At 47.4% G+C, this 21,154-nt stretch overlaps 1 protein-coding gene across 7 annotated transcripts; it reads left to right on the top strand.

Moving 5' to 3' along the window:
• Positions 1 to 11,142: 11,142 nt before the first annotated feature.
• Positions 11,143 to 14,348, top strand: LOC111156744 (tubulin beta-2B chain). 7 transcript variants are annotated; one of them, XM_022517804.1, is made up of 5 exons: positions 11,143 to 11,308; positions 12,147 to 12,255; positions 12,549 to 12,659; positions 13,016 to 13,275; positions 13,312 to 14,348. In XM_022517804.1, the coding sequence occupies exons 1-5, from the start codon at positions 11,252 to 11,254 to the stop codon at positions 14,074 to 14,076; spliced, it is 1,302 nt and encodes a 433-aa protein (XP_022373512.1). In that variant the 5' UTR covers positions 11,143 to 11,251; the 3' UTR covers positions 14,077 to 14,348. The 7 variants fall into 7 exon arrangements, with proteins under 7 accessions (XP_022373512.1, XP_022373509.1, XP_022373511.1 ...); XM_022517801.1 differs by having other exon boundaries at positions 12,147 to 12,308; positions 12,506 to 12,659; positions 13,016 to 14,348; XM_022517803.1 differs by having other exon boundaries at positions 12,534 to 12,659; positions 13,016 to 14,347.
• The last annotated feature ends 6,806 nt before the right edge of the window (positions 14,349 to 21,154 follow it).

Here is a 21,154-nt window from a genome sequence, read left to right as displayed (position 1 = left end):
GGTTTTCCTCCTTCATTTTCCAGTAGCTTGACATTTCTGAACTTTAAAAGTATTTATTAAAGTTATTTCATTTTCATAATGTTTACACTAATTTGCTAGTTACTCAAATTATAGCAACCAAAACAAAATGGTTGGGTCTTAGCTCTATCTTCAGAGTCTTCTTTATTTGTGGCCCAAAATGCACAATTTGTTTAGGGCAGCCTAAGCAAATAAAAAATTCAGTAAAAACAGTACAATGGAAATGGGTCAAAGCCTAGGGGATGTTTCCCACAGTCCATCCGTTGTCATGGTGAAGGTCTGAGAGAGGCCTGTGAGTCGTCCTCCAAACAGTCTTGAGAAGAGGGTCAGATCTGGAGCCTGAAGACAGTTCTGAATCTTGCAAGAGGTGGAGACAATTTGTCCCTGGTCTGGGATGGGCCACAGGTGGAGCGGTCTTCTCCGGTGAGAAGAGCATGTGAGGGCCTCGATTCTAAGAGGTGGACCCTCTTTAGGGTGGGAAGTCGTGTCCTTAAGTCCATGAGAAAGCCTACTTTGAGTGTGCAATATTCTGAAAGTTTCAAGGAAAAGCCCCACAGAAATGAGGCGTGGAAGAGGGCACAGAGGCCCAGAAACCACGTGCAGGGAGCAGGTGTCCAAGTGGACTCCATGGGCATCTTCCCATTGAAAATCCAGGAGTTCTGACACCAACATTACCTTTGAAACTCATCACTATAAAAGGGAAGAGGTTTCTTGGCTTTATCGATGAAGGCTCCTGGAGCCCCTGTCCTAGGGAGTTTCATTCTAAAAACCTCATATGATCCCCCAGCACCATCCACAGATCACCTGGGGGCCTATCTCTTGCATAAGAGAAGAGAAATTCAGAGCTCTGGCTACATGATCCATGTGGGCACGGGGTAGAGCTTGTGTGTGCCTCAAGTCAGTGGGTGCAGAAGAGAAGCAAGGTGAAGAGGATTTCTCCCGGGCCGTCCTGGTTTAGCTGCATGATTTTCCATCCCTGGTCGGCATATTTCCCCTTCCACTCCAGCGAGGGCAGTGTGCCAACTGTCATGAGCTTTCTCACCATGAAGAACAGTCTGGGGTTTTATCAGGGCTCTCTGTTGGCTATAATTCATTCAACGTGTCTTCATTCCCTTGCTTGTAAGTTTTCACTTCTTCTGCAGCTGGTAACTTTCGTTGTTTCTTATCCTATTTATACCCGTCATGAATCAGCTCCTTTTTAAGAACCACAGATTTCTCTAGGTAGAGGCCATTAAGAATCAGCATTTTCCTCTGCCATGCTTTGGTTTCCAACAAAACTGCGGCCACGTGGCATGCCTAAATGACCCCTCACTGGTCAGCTCCTGTTGGCAACAAAGGACTTAGCAAAGATTTTTCTATGAGCCCTTCATCTTTCTTCTTCTCTGATTAAAAAAAAAAAAAACAAAAAAAAAAAAACAAAAAAAATCCCACTCCACTGACCTGCCGCTGTTTCAACCACATAGTGTAATGATTTAAAGTTTTAATTTCCTTCCCTCTGTGAGCAAGTCTTCTTAGATGTCTTTCTAAGAGTTCTCGTACAATACTGTTAGTCCGATGAGCACAGAGTGTTCCTTATTCCAGTCATCTTTCCACAATAACTGTTCCATATTTTTTTAAAATTTAGTCACTTTTGGGGCACCAGGGTGGCTCAGTGGGTTAAGCCTCTGCCTTAGGGTCCTGGAATCAAGCCCCACATCGGACTCTCTGCTCAGCGGGGAACCTGCTTCCTCCTCTCTCTCTGCCTGCCTTTCTGCCTACTTGTGACCTCTCTGTCAAATAAATAAATAAAATCTTAAAAAAAAATTTAGTCATTTTCTTCTTAAGCCTGGTGGAGTTTAGACATCATCTTTCCTTTGTTGGTTTAACTTCATTGCAGCATATTTTTACCTCTGAAAGTTTGATAAAATTCCTTACAAAAATATGATGTTTCTGTAGGGTTTCAACTTCCCAGTAGCTTGTCCTGTTTTTTAATGTGGCATCTGTCTTTAGTTCTCAAAGAAGCAGACATTCTGCTGCAATGTGATTCCTTTCTTCAAGCCCTCTGACTGTGTCACTACAGCCACTCACCTCAGACAGACTGTTATTTTGCCTTCTGAGCTCTTCCAAAGGTGGCTTTGTTGCTTTGATCATCTATCTGAAATCTTACGGTTTGTTAGGGATTCATTTTGTCACATGATCTTTTTGACCGTCTGTGCAGTCTGCTGTTCCATCACTTGATATCTTCTGCTCCTTGTGGCAGAAAAGAGCTTCCATAATAAACTGGCTAGCAACCAATTCCTTGTGAGGCAGTAATAATTCCAGTCTGCAGGAGACTCAAAGGTCTGGTAGCCTCAGGCCCTCGGCCAGGGTCACCACCAGCGTCTTGGAATAGCATTTCCAACATCCTTCATTGAAAGAAGCAGAACTTCCCCATCTGAAGGATTGCCGTATTTCTTTCTAGTCTATATTCAGAGGCACCATTCACTCTCTCTTTGAGAGAACTACCAAAAAGCCAACCTTTCTAAGATCTATGTCTACATTCTCTGGAATCCCTTTCTTTTCCCACATGATGACTCACAGATATTATATTTCCTTAGTTCTTCTATGTTCAAAAATATTTGTTACCTTTAAAACTGAAAGGCAGGGACGCCTGGGTGGCTCAGTTGGTTGGACGACTGCCTTCGGCTCAGGTCATGATCCTGGAGTCCTGGGATGGAGTCCCGCTTCGGGCTCCAGCTCCACGGGGAGCCTGCTTCTCTCTCTGACCTTCTCCTCGCTCATGCTCTCTCTCACTGTCTCTCTCTCAAATAAATAAATAAAATCTTTAAAAAAAAAATTAAATAAATAAATAAATAAATAATACTGAAAGGCAGTATAATTGAATATACAAATACTGAGACATACTGTCTTTGAAATTTTTATAAGAATTGTTCTCTTATCTTTTAGCATTGAATATTGTTTGGATAAGTCTGGGACAACTGTATTTTTTCCACCTTTAGGAATGACTTGATCTTTTTTCCAGGTAGCCCAAAGGATTCTTTCTTTAATGGTGAGGTCTAGGAAGTTGACTGTTTCATCTTTCCCTTAAGTGCATGAAAGATGGAATTTGCACCTTTTCTCCTCCTCTTTTTGGGAGGGGGAAACACACTTTGTTCTTTCATCTCCAAACCTGCTTAAGAAGATAGCTATCTGATTAAGTGCCCTGATTTATATGCTGAGAAAGAAGACACGATCAATCAATCAATGCTGATTTCTTTTTTTTTTTTTTAAGATTTTTTATTTATTTGACAGAGAGAGATCACAAGTAGACAGAGAGGCAGGCAGAGAGAGGGAGGGAAGCAAGCTCCCTGCCAAGCAGAGAGCCCGATAATGCTGATTTCTAAGAACTGAGTTTCTTCTCTCCTTCCCTTTTGCCCTATTAGGCAATCTTCCCCAGCAGTGTCAGTCAGGCATTGCCAATGCGGGTAAGAGAGGGTGCAAGTGCAAGAAAGGACTGGGCAGCTGCTTGGAGGGAACTGAAAGATCATTCCAGAGAAGGCCCCAGTTTTCGGAACCTACCGTATCCACCATCCCGCTAGAACAGCAGAGTCTGAGAAGGATGGGACTTGACCTGGCTAGGCTGGGAGGTAATGATGAAGAAGGAGAACAGTTTCTCACTACTTACGTGCAGCACAACCTGCTTTTGCTTCAAGTTAGAAATAACCGGGTTGGAATGCCTGGATGGTTCAGTCAGTTAAGCATCTGCCTACAGCTCAGGTCATGATCCCAAGGTCCTGGAATCAAGTCCCGCGTTGGGCTCCTTGCTCAGTAACGATCCTGCTTCTCCCTCTGCCTGTCACTCCCCCTGCTTGTGCTCTCTTTTTACTTCTCTCTCTCTGACAAATAAATAAATAGAATCTTAAGGGAAAAAAAAAAAGAAGCAGCGAGGTTTTTTCTGGTGGCTGTCTCTTTGAGGTATTTTGTTTACTCAAGGACTATTTTTTTTGCCTATACTTAGTTCCAGGCAATATGGGAGATACAAAAGCTAATAAGACATGGTGTGGTCCCTGACATCAAGGAGTCACAAAGCAGTGGGAACCTGAGGCATCTATAGAACTTTCTCTAATCTAATCTGAAGGTTAGAGTGCGACTGGCAAGAGCATCTTTTGTAGTGTGAAGAGAAACAATGAAAACTCCTTTTTATACCTATTTCCTAGAAAAATAAGTTACTCTTCAAATAGTGTTCCAGACGACACTGCTGTCCTCACAGGATGCTTCTGTCTTCTGGTCACGTGTCGCGCATCAGTCCTTGGGAAGGGAGGTCCTATAAGCTCTTAGTCAGGCACACTGCCATGAGGAACTCAAGTGTGGCAAGATGTTGACCAAAATAAGATGGAAAATTCTAGAAAAGTGTATCTAGAAAATTCTAGAAAAGAAAAACTGGTATCATTAATGAAGTATCTCATACTAAGTATATACATCTTGAAATACTGGCTTATGGCAATACACATATAAGTTTATGGTAAATAAATATACATATATTGGGAATGTATGCTCAACTTTTCTTTTTCTACTGGAAATCTTGGTGACCACTGCTTTCATGTAATAAATGCAGCACCTATCATAGGAAGAAACTTCTGGGGGTGCGTAGCATAGGCAGTTCATTGTTCCTGGCAACCGGGGGGATAGATAGATCACAGATAGCTGAGCTGCGTCATGAAGAACGAATGAAATGTCACCAGAGGAAGAAGAGGAGAGGTCCATTCCAGGTTTATGAGGCTCTCAGAGAACAGGCCTAGAACATGGCTCAGAGAACATGGCCTAGAAGAGAGAGCAATGGGCAAGTCCAAATCTCCTGGAACATATTGTGTCTAGGTGGAGGGATGGCCGGTTTCCCTGGAAAGATGGATCACAGCCAGATTCAGAGGACCTGAATTCTACGTTAAGAGTTTGGACCAGACAGTACGAGCTATAGGGAGTCAGTGGAGATGTAGAGGAAAGAAATCCCATGGTCCAGTTACTAGTCTGGTTGTCTCTGACACCACTTTCAGTTGTAAACTGGCCCGGGGAAGGGTTAGATAGACGGTTATACAGGCTCTCACAGGGTGGGGTAGGGGAGGGAGGCAGCAACGAAGTCATGGCCAGCTACTGTCCACGGTGACAGGCAACCCCTGACAAAATTAGGAAGAAAAAGCTATGAAACCCTCCCTGCTTCCTGCCCCAAGTAATGAATATTCCGCCCCCTGGTTAACAACTGTCAATAAAAGTTAGGAAACCAACCCCCGGGGCCAGCAACTCTCTCTTCAGCTGGAGCTCGGCTAGTGTACCTTTTGCTTTAAGGAACTTTGCTGCTTCTGTTAGTCATCCACTGTACTGCGTCCTTGAATTCATTCTTGTGTCAAGACCAAGAACCTTCGGTGACTCCTTCCAGTCTGGCTGGCTCCAGGCTCCAGGGCCCAGGACTCCCCAGTTCACCTGCAAAAGAAGGAGCGATAAATGATGACATTGTCCTTGGTTTTAGGAATATCTATCTATCTAACATTATCTACCTTTCACTGAGAAACTTAGAGCACTATATTAGCATGTAGACAAAAATATCATTTAATATTTAAGAGATACTAAGAAACTAATCCTGTGTTGTTGTTGTTGTTGTTTTTTATTTTCAACTCTGGTGAAATGCACAAAACACAAAACGTATCATCTTAGCCATTATTAAGTATGAATTCCGTGGTATTAAGTACCTTCTCTAAATGCTGTGCAGCCATCACCACCATCTATCTCCGGAACTCTTTTCATCTTGTAAAACTGAAACTGTCTCCATTAAACATGAACTCCCCATTATCCCCTCCCCTCAGCTCCTGGCAACACCCCACCCCCACCATTCTTTCTCACTCTATGAATCTGACTATTCTACAGACTTCATATACACGAAATCATATAACATTTGTCTTCTGAGACCTGGTTTATTTCCTTAGCCTCATGGCTTCAACGTTCATTCATCCATGTTGTGTCGGGATTTCCTTTTTTTAAAAGCTGAGTGATAATCCTTTGTATGTGTATGCCACATTTTATTTCATCTGTCAATGAGCTCTTCAGTTCTTCCACCCTTTTGCTGTTGTAGATAATGTCACTGTGAACATGGGTATTCAAATATCTCTTTGAAATTCTGCTTTCAAGTCTTCTGGGTATATGTGATAAATAGTATCTCTTAGTAAGTTTCCTTTCTACCGGGTTATTTTGAAAGAGGTAGTGAGTTTTCCCGGAGATTCCCTTAATGCATAATTTTTTTGTAAATACACCACGGATATGTGGTGGCACTGAAACATGGGCTCGGCATGTCAAGCCCTTAAGAGTTCCTGTTCAGAAGCTGACCTGTTTCCTTTCTCAGGGAAGATGTAGTTAATATCCACCAGGCATCTCAGTCCAAGAGACAAAGGGTGTTACCACAGGGACCTGTATATCTGTCTATCGGAATACAGAGGGGTTTTTGTTTTGTTCTTTTTCTTTTTTTTTTTAAGTAGGTTCCATGCCTCACATGGAGCCAAACACTAGGATTGAACTCATGACCCTGAGACCAAGACCTGAGCTGAGATCAGGAATCAAAGGCTTCACCAACTGAGTCACCCAGATGCCCCTCAATACACAGTTTTAATTTTATTTCAATGGCAAGCAAAGGTCCCGGGGTAGAAGTACAAGACTAAGGGGAGCTGCCTAGACCGTGCTGAGCAGCAGCTGCTGGTGGAACAGCCCCGAAGGGGGGGAGGCAGACCTGCGAGCCCGTTAGTCTACAGCCTCTGCCGCTGGCTCTGAAAATGGCTCCGGAAACCTATTTGCGCGAGTGCGCTCAGTTCATTTCATAAGGGATTTGTTTATAAATTTGTGGACTTCACACTACACCTTGCAAGAGACATCCTGTCGATCTTAGCATTCTGTAATGTTCCCATTTAAGGCGACTTTCTACTTCTCTGTTTCTGTTTTCTGCACAGTCCGGCTCTGGGTGGTGAGATGCCATTTACCTAGGATTCACAGAGCGAGCATTCTCCGGCTCGCTCTCCCTCCGCCCAAGGATCGCACAGATACTGTGGGGGAGGAGAGGCTGCTTATAAAAGAGAGGCGGTGCCTCGGAAAGCCTGGGCTCTACTCCCTCTGTCCATTTGTATGACAAAGAAGGCAAAAATCTCTGGTGAAAACTCAGCGCTCTCCGCGGGGGCTGAGGCCATTTTAACCCAAATTCGAACTCGGACAACGGGAACACAGCCAGCCTTACCGAGAAACAAAAGTGAATATCTCCGCACTGCCCCGCACTCATGGACTCAGAATTTTCCCTGCTCATTCTAGTCTTTTGTTACCTGGGCCGGCTGGTTCCCCGGGAGCCCCAGGATCTCGGAAGGGCAGGGGCTCTGAGACTCCCAGCCCGGCAATCCCCGGACTAAAGAGCACCAGGGCAGCTCTCCCGGGAGCTGCCGGCTCCTCATCGGGGAAGGGGAAGGCCTGGGAGAGAAAAGAGGGAGGACACTGGCATAGGAGCAGAGACAGTGACAAAGCTGAGAAAGCTGAGGTCTCGGTGGGGCCCAGGGAGCCCGTGCACCACCTCCTCGCCTCAGTCACGCTATGGGGCTGCGACCCCTTCCTCTGGGCATTCGACTTCTTTACGTCGATGTTCGGACTGGTAGCTTTCCAATATTTCTAGCTGGAGAGTATTAGGAAGGGCGGAAAAAAGGAAATAATGATGGATTTGCAATTTCTTTCAATTCCTCTTCATTCATTGGCCAAGTGTCGGTTGCCTAGGAAACCGCGTGCAGCTCGCCGCGGAGAAGGCTGTGCGGCTACCCCGGATTTGGGCTGTGTATTAAGTGGTGAATGCAGGCAGGCAGTAAGGAAACCGGAAAGCTACATGTCTTGTAATTTCAGCGTGTTAAAAACAAAAACAAACAAACAAACAAACAAAACTTGCTTTAAGAAAACAATGCTTTTATAAAAATTCACTACCAAATCAGCAGTACAATGCTCCCTATCAGACTTCAATTAATTAAAACAATGACTCTGTGTGTAATCATAGAGAAATGTAAAATCACTTAGGATTTGCCATTGAATATACTCTGCATATTGTGAGAGCTTTATTAGACTCAGGGATATCTCACTCAACCTCAGCCACCCAATCTGTTAGGCATAAAATAAATGTTGGATTTTATTTTATGCTGCCTTATTTCTACAACTGTCTGTGGAAGGGAAATTTTAGAAATATTGGTACATGATTAAAGCTAACAGCCTGTAAGTGAAGGTGAAATATATTGTCCTGACACCTTTCACGTCTGATATACAATGACCTAGGTGGAGAAGAATTGTGTATAATTCACAAAAAGAAAGGCTGGAGGACCCCACAGAGACCGAATCTATTTATGCTCTGGAGGCTCCTTACTAGCCTCTCCTCGGGAGCTGTACGGAATAAAGCTGATAAGGATTAGCAGCAGATAAACGGAAAGAGGGGGGGGGGAGATTTGGCTGTCATCAACGCTCAGCCTTCCGACACAAAATCAGCTTCTTGCGAAAATAAAAATGTGCAGCAGCGTAATTCCAAATTGGGAAGGAGAGGGGGCATGCAGAGGCGTAAAGCCCTTAACAGAAGCGCGGGCTCCGCAGAGGCTGGGGTGGGCCATAGTACCCGCAGAGGTATGAAAGGGAGGGCATCCGGGCTTTCCGAAGAGTGAGTTGCAGCCTCCCCCTATCCCAAGCCTTCTCCCCTAAAATAAACCCGAGAGGAAAGGGCCTTTTATCCACATAATCTCGACTCGCGTTTTCATCCGACACTCCGCGGCAATCTGGCTCTGAAACCGAAGCTGAGCAAATAAACCGTTAGGTGAGGGAGGCTGGCGACTGGCTCAAATTTCCCGGCCTGGAGCAGAGCCCCTGGAGCGCCTCGTACGTACCAGGGTTGCCCCTTGGCGCTGGCCGCCAGGTGCTCACTGCTGGGCGCACGTCTACACAGAGCGCGGGTGCAGCCCCAGCTAGGGGCCTTCCCGCGCGGCTCGCTCCCACCGGAGCCGCCACCCCCAGGTCCGGGTGCGGACACCAGCCACAGCTCTTTTGGCCTGAAAAAGGTCACCATCCCCGAGGGCTAGGCCGCCTGCAAGCCGGGATTCCAGCCTGAACCCTGTTTTTAAGGTCTGCCTTTAAGGTCCCCCTGCCGTGGGACCTTGGGAATCGTTCACCCTCGACGCTTCTGCGTCTGTAGGAGCTGAGTTAGAAACTCGGGGTTCTAGGTCCTTGGAACTCTTAAATGGGGCATGTCGGAGGCTGTTCTGCTCCTCTGCCTCTCGCCCGACCCATCGTAACCCCAAGAAGGGAAGCGGTGTCTGGGGAATTCTGTCCCGAAGGTTCAGTCTGGGCGCCATGGGTGTTTGGGGAGGCTGGGCTTTTGTTCTCCCGGTTTCTCTTTGTGCACTGGAATTGAGTTGAAAGCCCCCCTTCCACCTCCCAGCGGGAGAGAAAGGCTGTGACAGCTTGCTGATAGTTGTGGGAGGGTCTCACTCAACAGCTGCAGTCTCCGCTCCCCCACGGGAACCCGAGTCATTCGGCCCTTCTCGCCAGAGGATGAAAAGGGGTCACGTCACCTCGCCGACGACCCGTCCCGAGTCCAGAAGGGGAGGGGCGCTTCACCCATAGAATTGCAGGGGCCAGGTTCCAGGTCAGTAGTGAACATTTCAGCTACCCTTTCCGCTCCTACCCTTGAACGCAAGCAGGATGAGCACCATCTCCCCAGCCCCCACATACATACACACGAAAAGTAACAAAGAGATCAATCATCTCCTTCGACCACCTAGAAACTGCGGATTTGAGTGTCAGTGCTCGGAGTCTGCGCACGCGCTCTGTGCGTGTCAGGGTCTCGGATGGCTGCTCCCTCGCTGTGCCGCAGTTTTTAGGCGTGTCCCTCATCCCCACCAACAGCAGGAAGGTTGGGGACCTCGTGGCCGCCTCAGGGTCCGGCACTTGATGAACGATAAGAGTGTGAGCGGTGTAGTGGGCGATGATCATCCGCGGAACCCATTTCCCTACTGGAAAATAGATGAACGAAACCCAGAGAGGGAGAGCGACGGGGGTGTGATTTTTAAAAACTAGGCTGTGGGACTTATCCCATACTTTTGTGAGCCCTTTGTTCTGCCGCAGCCCCGCCCCTCGGACCCCACCCTCGTTCTGACCGCTGAACTGTACCCGTGCGCGGACAGCCACACCCACCCCATCCACTCCCAAGAAACAAAAAGCCAGCCCGAGAGGTGGAGGGGTCTTTGGTACCAGCCAGGAAGCTGGGGACTCTTGGACAGAGTCGGATGGGGCTGGAAGGGATGCGGAGGTTGCCCCACCCCTGGATGCTGCAACCGCAGTGAGAGGGAGCAAGCCCTTGACAGAGACAAAACGGAGAGCAGGCGGATGCTGGGGGCAGGACGAAGGTCCCCCGGGGCTCCTGGGATTTGGGGGTCCAGGGTCACGGCTCTTCAGACCCCACAGCCTGATCACACACAATTTTCTCCCGGGCTCGTCCAAGGCTCTGTGTGACGAGGGTTCGGCCGCTGGACAGTCTTTGGCTTCTAGGGCTGGGGAAAGAGGCAGTGGTCTCACCAGGGGCGGGTAGCTTAGGGATTTCCGGCCGTTGGCCGAGGAGGCGTCTCAGTCAGCGCTGGCAGTGCAACCTACGCCACCCTCTACCCTTCCACCTGCCAGCACCGGGAGCACAGCGCACCTGAGGGCCTCTCCACCTGCTCCAGTCTCTGCTCACCCCATCCAGTGCCAGCTCTCCCCACCCCCCACCGGCCTGCCACAGGGGTCGCCCTCGCTTCGCCACCCTCCCACCCTCAGTTCCTTCACCTACCCCCCAATTCTCAGTTCCCAGCTCTTTCACCTCCCCCCGCCCCAAGTCCTAGACAATGCCCACGCCTCCACCCTACTACCCCAAACCCCCACTCCTCGCCCGGTCCGCAAGCCTGTGCTGATTGGCTGCGGGCCCAATGTCCAGCCCCCAGGATGGTCCTTGGGGCTCGGAGCATTACGTCAGCGGGGCCTGAAGAGCTCTAGCGCGAAGGGGACTGGGGGGCTCGGGCTGGGGGCGCGGCCTACGCAGGCCGCCCCACCCTCCTTGCATAAAAGGCTGAGTCCTCTGGGCCGGCGCTCTCAGCCAGTAGGTTCCCGAGCGCGTTGCCGGTGACCCCACAGTGGGTGTTTAAGGGAGGACGGGACAGACTGACCAGACGCCGACAAGAGCCCGAAGAAGCTAGCAAGCACCATGCGTGAGATCGTGCACATCCAAGCGGGCCAGTGCGGCAACCAGATCGGTGCCAAGGTGGGCGCGCCGGGAGGGGAGGGGTCCAGAGGGGTGGGGTGCCCCGGCCTGAAGGCCCTCGGAGTTCCTCCGCGAAAGCCCCGACCTGAGCAGGCCCGGGGCTCCCCAGGCACAGACCTTCCCGGCAGCTTTGTGCGGCCGTGTGGGGCGTGGGCTCGGAGGCGACTTGGTGGGGGTTGGGAGGAGGAACCTCGCTTTCATTTTTGCTGTAACTCATTTGGAATCCCGGCCACTCCTCGGCGCCCGCTTATCCCCTGCTCCTCCCTTGGCCAGGCAAGCTTGCCTGGAGAAGGCGCGGGTATGTCCGCGAGGTTGTGCGCACGGGTTTACAGGAGGGGCCCGGACGCGGGTAGAAATGGTTTTATCCGCTAGACCCGCAGTCGAGCTGTGGGGGAGGGGAGAAGAGCGATTGTCTTGAGGTCTCTGGACGTGCTTTGAATCTCAAACCACCCTCCTTCCGTTCCCTCCTTTCCTTGCTCCCCAGCCCACCCCCTCTGCGCCGCCTGGAGTCCCTGAGCGCCCGCCTCCCGCCGCCGCCCGCAGCTGCGACTCTGAGCGCGAAACTCCGCGGCCGCGCTAGCCCTGGGTTTGCGGCTCTAAGCCTCCCCGCCCACCGCCACCCGAAGGGACCCCCGCCTCTTGCCGCCGGCAGCTGTTCGCCAGGGAAACGCCCAATTTCAACTTTCTGACCCTGCACGATACAAGCCTTACGGCTGAGCCGGGTCACGCTGCCTGAAAGCTGGGGTTTTTGGAACTGAGTCGGGGGCTTTTTATTGTGAGACTCATTACCCCTTTGAGAGCTGGGCATGGCTAAATGCAAACTTTTTCTGTGTCTTAGTTTTGGGAGGTCATCAGTGATGAGCATGGGATCGACCCCACTGGCAGTTACCATGGAGACAGTGATTTGCAGCTGGAGAGAATCAATGTGTACTACAATGAAGCCACTGGTAATTGCTTTGCCGGCACGCCCCCCCCCCCCATTTCAATTTTTTACTCTCCTGTTCCCAGGACTTACTCCAGGAGTGTGGCCCCAGGGGAGGGTGGACCAGCGGATTTAGGATTCCCACTGTTTCACTGGAGCAATTTAGGGGGCGCGTTCACAACCAAGGCCTTTGAGAATATGATGGGTTCTGTGTCCTTCTTTGTTTGGGGACAACAGTAGTGCCTGCAAAAGGGGAAAAAAGGCTTTCTCTTTAGAACTCTCTGCTTGCACATTTAAGTCTAGCTGTCTTCCCTCCAGGTAACAAGTACGTTCCCCGGGCCATCCTGGTGGACCTGGAGCCGGGCACCATGGACTCCGTCAGGTCTGGGCCATTCGGCCAGATCTTCAGGCCGGACAACTTCGTGTTTGGTGAGTGATTGACATGGCTGATGGCATGGGAGGCTCATTTGACACAGTACAGCTCAGGGCGGAGGCGTATAGCCGCCTAAGGGAGAGTACTGTATGAAGAACATCCCCTTGTGGGCCCATTCAGTCTTAATATAATCTAAAACAAATTTACCTTTCAACCTTTAATAGCTAGGTATTTCTGGCCTTCCTTGTTTATAATTATATCTCTAACCAAATATTGTAATGTCTGGCCATTTTGGTGGTAATGTGAGATAATCTTATCTGAACACTGACTCATTGATCTATATTAAGGGGTTTAAGGTAAAATAGAATTTAATCCAGTCATCAGTGACTTATAAAGTGTCTCCCTCTGGCAGGCCAGAGTGGTGCGGGAAACAACTGGGCAAAGGGTCACTACACAGAGGGAGCCGAACTGGTGGACTCGGTCCTGGACGTGGTGAGGAAGGAGTCAGAGAGCTGTGACTGTCTGCAGGGCTTCCAGCTGACCCACTCACTGGGGGGCGGCACGGGGTCCGGGATGGGCACGCTGCTCATCAGCAAGATCCGGGAGGAGTACCCAGACCGCATCATGAACACCTTCAGCGTCATGCCCTCGCCCAAGGTGTCCGACACGGTGGTCGAGCCCTACAACGCCACCCTGTCCGTGCACCAGCTGGTGGAGAACACGGATGAAACCTACTGCATCGACAACGAGGCCCTGTACGACATCTGCTTCCGCACCCTGAAACTGACCACCCCCACGTACGGAGACCTCAACCACCTGGTGTCGGCCACCATGAGCGGCGTCACCACCTGCCTGCGCTTCCCGGGCCAGCTGAACGCCGACCTGCGCAAGCTGGCCGTGAACATGGTGCCCTTCCCGCGCCTGCACTTCTTCATGCCCGGCTTCGCCCCCCTGACCAGCCGGGGCAGCCAGCAGTACCGCGCGCTCACGGTGCCCGAGCTCACGCAGCAGATGTTCGACTCCAAGAACATGATGGCCGCCTGCGACCCGCGTCACGGCCGCTACCTGACCGTGGCCGCCATCTTCCGCGGCCGCATGTCCATGAAGGAGGTGGACGAGCAGATGCTCAACGTGCAGAACAAGAACAGCAGCTACTTCGTCGAGTGGATCCCCAACAACGTGAAGACGGCCGTGTGCGACATCCCGCCGCGCGGCCTCAAGATGTCGGCCACCTTCATCGGCAACAGCACGGCCATCCAGGAGCTGTTCAAGCGCATCTCGGAGCAGTTCACGGCCATGTTCCGGCGCAAGGCCTTCCTGCACTGGTACACGGGCGAGGGCATGGATGAGATGGAGTTCACCGAGGCCGAGAGCAACATGAACGACCTGGTGTCCGAGTACCAGCAGTACCAGGACGCCACGGCCGATGAACAGGGGGAGTTCGAGGAGGAGGAGGGCGAGGACGAGGCTTAAAGTCACAAAGGAAAGCAGGTTAGGGAAAGTCCAGAAGGAAAGCACGGGGGAGGGGGGCTTAGTGGTGAAAATCTCTTGGCAGTTGAAGGAAAGAAGCATGGTCTTCTCTAGGTGTGTGCGCTGGTTCTCTGGTGCTCTTCACTGTTGCCTGTCATTTTTTTTTTCTTTTTGTAATATTGATGACATCAATGTAACATTTGAGATATTTCTGAACTACTGTTGTAATGGCTAAAATCACATAAACGTTTGTGTCCTAATGGTGTCCTCTCTTCTGTCTCCTTCTTCTCCTTTTTGACTTCTTTATTATGGTTTTGCCTGTTAACTTTCAGAACACATCATATTAAATTCTTCCTCTAGAAAAGGGGAGGGATAGGTAAAAGTTCAAATGAATTTACTCTGTCGTTATGGGAAAACCAAACCAACCACAGTCATACCCAATATAAGATGTGACATCAGTGCGAATCTGTAAATACCCTTAAATATTTTATTAGTCGAAATGATACCTCCTTGAAAGCAGACTAAGTGTAATTTTGTTTAGAAATCCTTCTATATCTTTACTTCTTAAAAAGAATTTTTTTTTTTAATAGTTACTACTTGCATATAGCACACAATTCTAAAGGATAGAGAGTGGAAAGGAAGTCTCTTCCTCCTTGCTACAGTTTTCCTCCCTGGAGGGGAACCATTCTTACCACTGTTGTCTCTCCGGCATCCTTGCAGAAATGTTCCATTTATCTTCAAATGGATGTAGGTTATTCCCTTTTTTTCTCTCTTCACACATCTTATGATGATAGTAACACTGTTGTGCTGCCTCTTTCCTTCACTGAACATTATGTTTAAAACACAGAGCTTCCCACAGTACCCATTATGTAATCTTGCCATGCTTTATTTCACTGGTTCCCTACCAATGGCCATGTAGGTTGTCTATGCTTTTTTTTTTTTCATAGTGCCCCAGTGAATAATTTTGTGCATATATCATTGTGTATATGAGACCAGCTATCCTGCAAATTTCTCTGTGGAGATCTTCTGCCCCCATTGCAACACGTTCTATCTTAGATTGGGCGAGTCAGTTTCTCATCTGGGAAGCAGAAGTGGAGTGTTAAGTTATAAACAAATGTACATTTATTTACATACCCCTATAGGATTAAAAAAATGTAGGCTTAGGATTTTTCTAATGTTTAGACAAATGCAAAATTAGGAAAAAATATTACTCTAAATTTGACCCTATATTTATTTCATTCTAGTTGGTTCTACTGCATCAATGTTTTTTAAAAGAAAGAGAAAGAGAAAAAATGAGGGTTGGATAAGGGATTTCCACATTAAAGAGGCTGAAGAATATATGAAGACGGTTCCAAGGAAAAGTGTGAACAGTATCTACATAATGTTAAAATGGCCTCCAAAATGGAAAAGAGCAGCAGTTTACAAGTATTGGCTATTATAAAAACTAGACCTAGTGACAAGTAGGGTCAAATGGATCAGAGTCAGTGACTTCTTCAATTTTCTATATTCAACAGTGAACTGGCTGGTGCCACACATGCTGAGCTGGTGTAAAGCTTCCAACAACTTAATTGAAGGGTAGCATTGGTTTTTAATGCCCTGAATACTGGGTCAGCTGCCAGGGCCCCCTGGATCCTTGGCCATGCGTTCCCCACAACCTGTCAGACTCATGATCGGTTACTTCGGAGAAGGCAGGGATTGCTGCCAGGTGCTTGTTGGCATACTGTGAGTATCCTGCTTCTCTTTCCCACCTTGTGAGAGGGGGACAGGCAGGCAGCCGGCAGGCCAGCCTGCTAGCCTGTCAGCATACGCACGTGTGCACACGGCTAGAGCCTCACTTCAGCGTGATTAAAACGGCAGGTGCCAGGCTAACCTGTCAAGCAGATGCTCCGGGGCAAAGCTTTCAAAGCACAGTTGCATAAGACGACTTGAAATGCATGCTTAGGAAAACAGTTCAAAAACAAGAAAATGTGGACTAACACTTCGATTAAAAGATTCTTTTGGAAACTCTTAGTTTCCTTTGTTACATTACCATTGTGTGATGGAATTTGGAGTGATGGTCATGGTCATGGTGGTGGTGGTGGGCAGGGGGGTGGGGATGGTGGTGTGTGTGTGTGTGTGTGTGTGTGTGTTCAACCCTTTACAAAGGAAATGTTCTATGACTCCCTGATGTACCACCAGGAGGATATTCACTTTGAGGCAGACACAGCATCCAAATTATAACAGGTATTGGGATGTGATAAAAATTCGATGATTAGGATGAGGGAGGAGGAGCTGGAGTTGCCTTAAGGTCTTCCCAAGAGTCCAGAAGGAACAGTAACATATGTTCCAAATTTTTGCCTGCACCTCTACACCAGACCCAGAGATGATCTTAGACTATGTTAGATTTGCCATTTCATCACAAGGTTGCTAGATTAATAGAAATTTGAGCCAAAAGCAACCTTAAGAGGTCATCTGGTTTGACCTCCTTACTTTGTAAAGAAAGAGGTTGAGGCTCAGAGTCTTGTCTAAGATCACTTAATTTTTTCCGTACAAATCACATTGTGGACTTAGCGTTCTTTTCTCTACAGCTGCCTCTCTCAGGTCCTGTTATGTACAAGGCCACTTGAAAGAAAAGAGAAAGTCCCTGGCTTCCAGAAAAAAACTCAAAGATGTCCCTCGGTCTGTAGCTCAACTTCCCTGGATGAGTAGGACAGAGATGAAGTGCTGAAGGGCTTTTGTTTCTAGTGGGGTCACTGTTTGACAGACTATGCTGAATTTCCTGGTTCTAAAAATACCATATATACAATATCCTAATGTAATTCTGATTGCAAGATATTCTGGGGCATGGTTATTGTGAAAATGAGTAAGAAAGTAATGAGTAATAAATAGCACTTTGGAGTGCCACCCTTTACACATCCTCATTTTAATTAAGATGTGACATATACTAGACAAAGCTATTTGACATCTACTCTAATGCCGATTTCTTCCCATTATTCAAAAGATATTATATTGTGTAGTCCTGCTTTTTTAAGTGTACCTCAAAGCTGAGCTATTTACTCGAAACCTGACTCATTCATACCTTTGTTTCTTAGAGGCCTTTTCCCTATCCATCCTGTTCCTCATGTTTTTTAGTTTGGTTTGGTTTGGTTTTTAGAGAGAGAGAGAGTGCACACGCTGGGGTGTAGGAAGGGCAGAGGGAGAGGAAGAGAGAATCCCATGATTCCCACGAAGTGCAAAACCCAATACGGGGCTCCATCTCTCAATCCTAAAATCATAACCTGAGCTGAAATCAGGAGTCAAACCTTTAACTGAGTGAACCACCCAGGCGCCCCTTTCGTCATGTTTTTCTTAAGGCGCGCTTGCCAGCACATACCCAAGAGAAGCCTATCTGAGCGCAGCCTATTTCACTCAAAATGTTTAGTTTTTCTCTTAACCGAGATAAAATTGACATGCCATAAAAGTCACCATGCATAAGGGTACAAATGAGTGAGTGTTAGTATATTCACAGAGTTGTGCAACTATTACCACTATGTAATGGCAGAATCATCACCCAAAATTCAAACCCCATGCCCATTGGCAGTCCCTCCCCAGCCCCTCTCCCTCCATCTGCTGCACAACCACTAATCTTTCTCTCACTATGGATTTGCCTGTTCTGGACTTTTCATATCAATGGAATCATACAGTAGATGTGGTCTTTTGTGTCTGGCTTTATTTTTATTTTTATTTTTTTTACTTAGCATAATGTTTCCAAGGGTCATCCATGTTGTAGCATGCTTTAGTACATCATTCCTGTTTATGGATGAACACTACTGTGGTGTATGGATATGCCACATTTTGTCTATCCATTCATCAACTGGTGGGCACTTCTGTTGTTTCTACTTCTTAGCTATTAAGACTAATGCTACTATGAACATTCATTTACAAGTTTGCATGTGTGTATATGTTTTCATTTCTCCTGGATATACATCTCGGAGTGGAATTGTTGGGTCATGTGGTGGTAATTCTATGTTCACAATCATTTTGACTTCCACCTAAGGATGGAAATGCTTTCGAATTTTCCCAGAAGTCCAGGATAGAATAGAGATCAGGCAAGCCCTGGCTTTTGCATTTGGGCATCCATATAGAGTCTTAAAATTATAGTTATAGAAATGGAGGAGAATGTAGGGAGCTAACATGACTCCATCAGTTTGCAAATGAGGAAATGAAGCCTCATTGCTTAATTAGCAATGTTCCCTGGTCACTGTCTCTGTTCCCTAGCAACAGTGACTCTGAATTATTTTTTTCCTCTCACTTAAAAAATTGTAGAGACACGTGGTCTAGGCCATGTGGCTCCAGAAATCCTCTTTCTGCTCTACTGATCCTTGTCACTGGCCTTCAGATTCACATTCCCCTCAGGCCACAGAATGGCCACTGCAGCTCTGGTCATGATAAGGAAGAGTGGGAAGAAGAAGGGCAAAAATGTACCTTCCAGCTGAGTCAGCCACTTTAAAGATTATGTCAAGGGTTCCCTGCCCTGCCCCCACCAATGGCTTCTACTTGTACTTCCTTTTCTGCAGGGAAGGCTGAACAAAGGAGGCTTTTAGATGGGTGCATTATCCAGCCCCCCAACCATGTAAAGGTTCTATTAGGAAGGAAGCAGTGGAGAATAGACACTATATGGGAAAATGGTAGTTTTCTCCATAATTAAAGAATGGCTAAGAAGTGATATTGACTCAGATCTTTCTACTCCTCATCCAGTGCTCTCCAAAGACGTCAGTTTGCAAGGGTCGTCATGAAGCTAAGAGTCCTCGTTTTCTAAAACAGAGAGCTGAAAACTGAATGAAACATTTCTTGATTCAAATTTCTGAATCAAAATGTTTACTTACTTTTCAGCATTTCTAACTTGTAGTCAACTGAGGACAGCACATGTCCGTGACTTCGAGAGAAATTCCTATCAATGACCTATAATGAAATGGCCATATTAGGTTGGGATGATCATGAACATTTATCAGCTAAAGCAATGGGATTTTTTTTTTTTTCACAAATATATTTCACTGGGACTCACAAACCTGATCACTGAGGAGAAAGAACCAAGACTACTTTGATGAGTTGGGTGGGAGGAGAGGGCACCAGGGAGCCCTCCAGGCATGAGCAGCTGTGGGACCACATGGGGCACGTGGAGGAAGTTATGGGACACACCTGCTCAGGAGGATATTGGTAGGCATCAGTGACTAATGCAGTCAAAGGACCAGAGGGCCAGCCCATTCATGCCAGGGACTCTGTGGGACGCCCACATCCGGAAGTAGATGGGAATCTGAGAGGTCAGCTGACAGGGGTGAACTTTCAGAGGTTAAGACGGAAGAGTCAGCATTAAGGAGGTAAAATCATTCAAAGTTAATGCAAACTATACCAAAGTGAGCCCAATCTAGAGAAGCAACTTTTCAGGTTCTGCTTTCCTTTAGATCTCTGGGTAGAAAGGCAGGACTTTAGGCTCTCATGTACAGGAAAGAGGAAAGGAATCAACATTTACCAAGTACCTACTATATGCTGGGAATGTGACTGCAGAGACTATAATGTAGAATGGAGAGATAGCTCAATTATGTCATTCATTGACTTCAGGAACTTAACAAGTTCTCTCCCTTCTCTAAATCTTTCTATAAAATTCGGAATACCTGGGTGGCTCAGTTGGTTAAGCCACTGCCTTCAGCCCAGGTCATGATCCCAGGGTCCTGGGATCAAGTCCCACATCGGACTCCTTGCTCGGCAGGGAGCCTGCTTCTCTCTCTGCCTCTGCCTGCTACTCTGTTTGTGCTCTCTCTCTCTCTCTCTCTCTGACAAATAAATAAATAAAATCTTAAATCCTTCTATAAAATTGAGTTCTTAATATCTACTTTTTCAGAGTTTTAAATGTCATTAAGATATATACAGTGATAAGGAAATGATAGTCGCCAGTGTTATCGAATGTGTGGTGTTTGTTACACATTTGTCTCATTTCATCCTACAGAAATGCTATATAGTGTAAGTGCTTTTATTCTTTTTTTCAATTTTTATTTATTTATTTGACAGAGAGAGTTCACAAGCAGGCAGAAAGGCAGGCAGAGAGAGAGGAGGAAGAGGGCTGAGCAGAGAGCCCGATGTGGGGCTCGATCCCAGGACCCTGAGATCATGACCTGAGCCAAAGGCAGAGGCCTTAACTCACTGAGCCACCCAGACGCCCTGTTTAAGTGCTTTTGGACCTTTTTTTCTTTTTTCTTTTTTAAAAAGATTTATTTATTTGAGAGAGAGAGAGAAAGCATGTGCTGAGAGGGGCAGAGGGAGAAGGAGAGACAGAATCCTAAGGACTCTCCCCTCTGAGTGCAGAACCCATGGCAGGGCTCGATCTTATGACCCTGGGAGCATGACCTGAGTGGAAATCAAAAGTAGGACACTTAACCAACTGACCCGCCCAAGCACCCCCAGTTTAGGTGATTTTGACTGTGTCCAAAATTATATAAAGATTTGCCTATGAAAAGGTAAGTTTGGGAAATTATTGACTCACATAATCAAAAAGTCCAGGGGCAGATCTTTCAAGTTCTACCATGACTAATTCTGGAGCCTCTAAATATGTTATCAGAACTTTCTCTTTTATCACTCTCTGGGCTCTGCATTCTTCTGTTTTGGCTTCCGCTTTTGGCAGCCTCTCCCCATATAGTGGCAATTTTAGGCTCCTAGCACCCTATCGCTAGAGACCCAGAGAAAAGAACACAGACTGGGCAGAACTGTGTCACGTGTCCATCTCTGAATCAGTAATATAGGCAGAGGAAAAGGGACAGTGATCAACTACCACGTGACTGGCTGTCTCATCTTTTAGGGAACTGACAGTTTCGAAAACAATTCAGGCTTAGATTAAGCATTTTGCCCCCAAATCAGTCTGTTCTAAGTGGAGGACCTGGATATAAACCCCAGGGATTTCTGACTCTAAAGTGCATGATATTTGCAATACAATGGCAAAAAAGTGAATATAGTCCATTAAAAAGGGGTATCCAGGGCTGCAGCTGAGGATGCATGCCTGATTCAGAGACAAGCAACCCTCAGAGACTCCATCCCGCCCACCGGCTCAAGTCTAAATTCAAAGCCTTAGACC

This window comes from Enhydra lutris, unplaced genomic scaffold (genome assembly GCF_002288905.1).
Source record: "Enhydra lutris kenyoni isolate GAN:26980312 unplaced genomic scaffold, ASM228890v2 scaffoldscaffold48, whole genome shotgun sequence".
In the NCBI taxonomy this organism is placed as follows: Eukaryota; Metazoa; Chordata; class Mammalia; order Carnivora; family Mustelidae; genus Enhydra; species Enhydra lutris.
The sequence above is the reverse complement of the archived record's forward strand: the minus strand, read 5'-3'. Positions and strand labels throughout refer to the sequence as shown.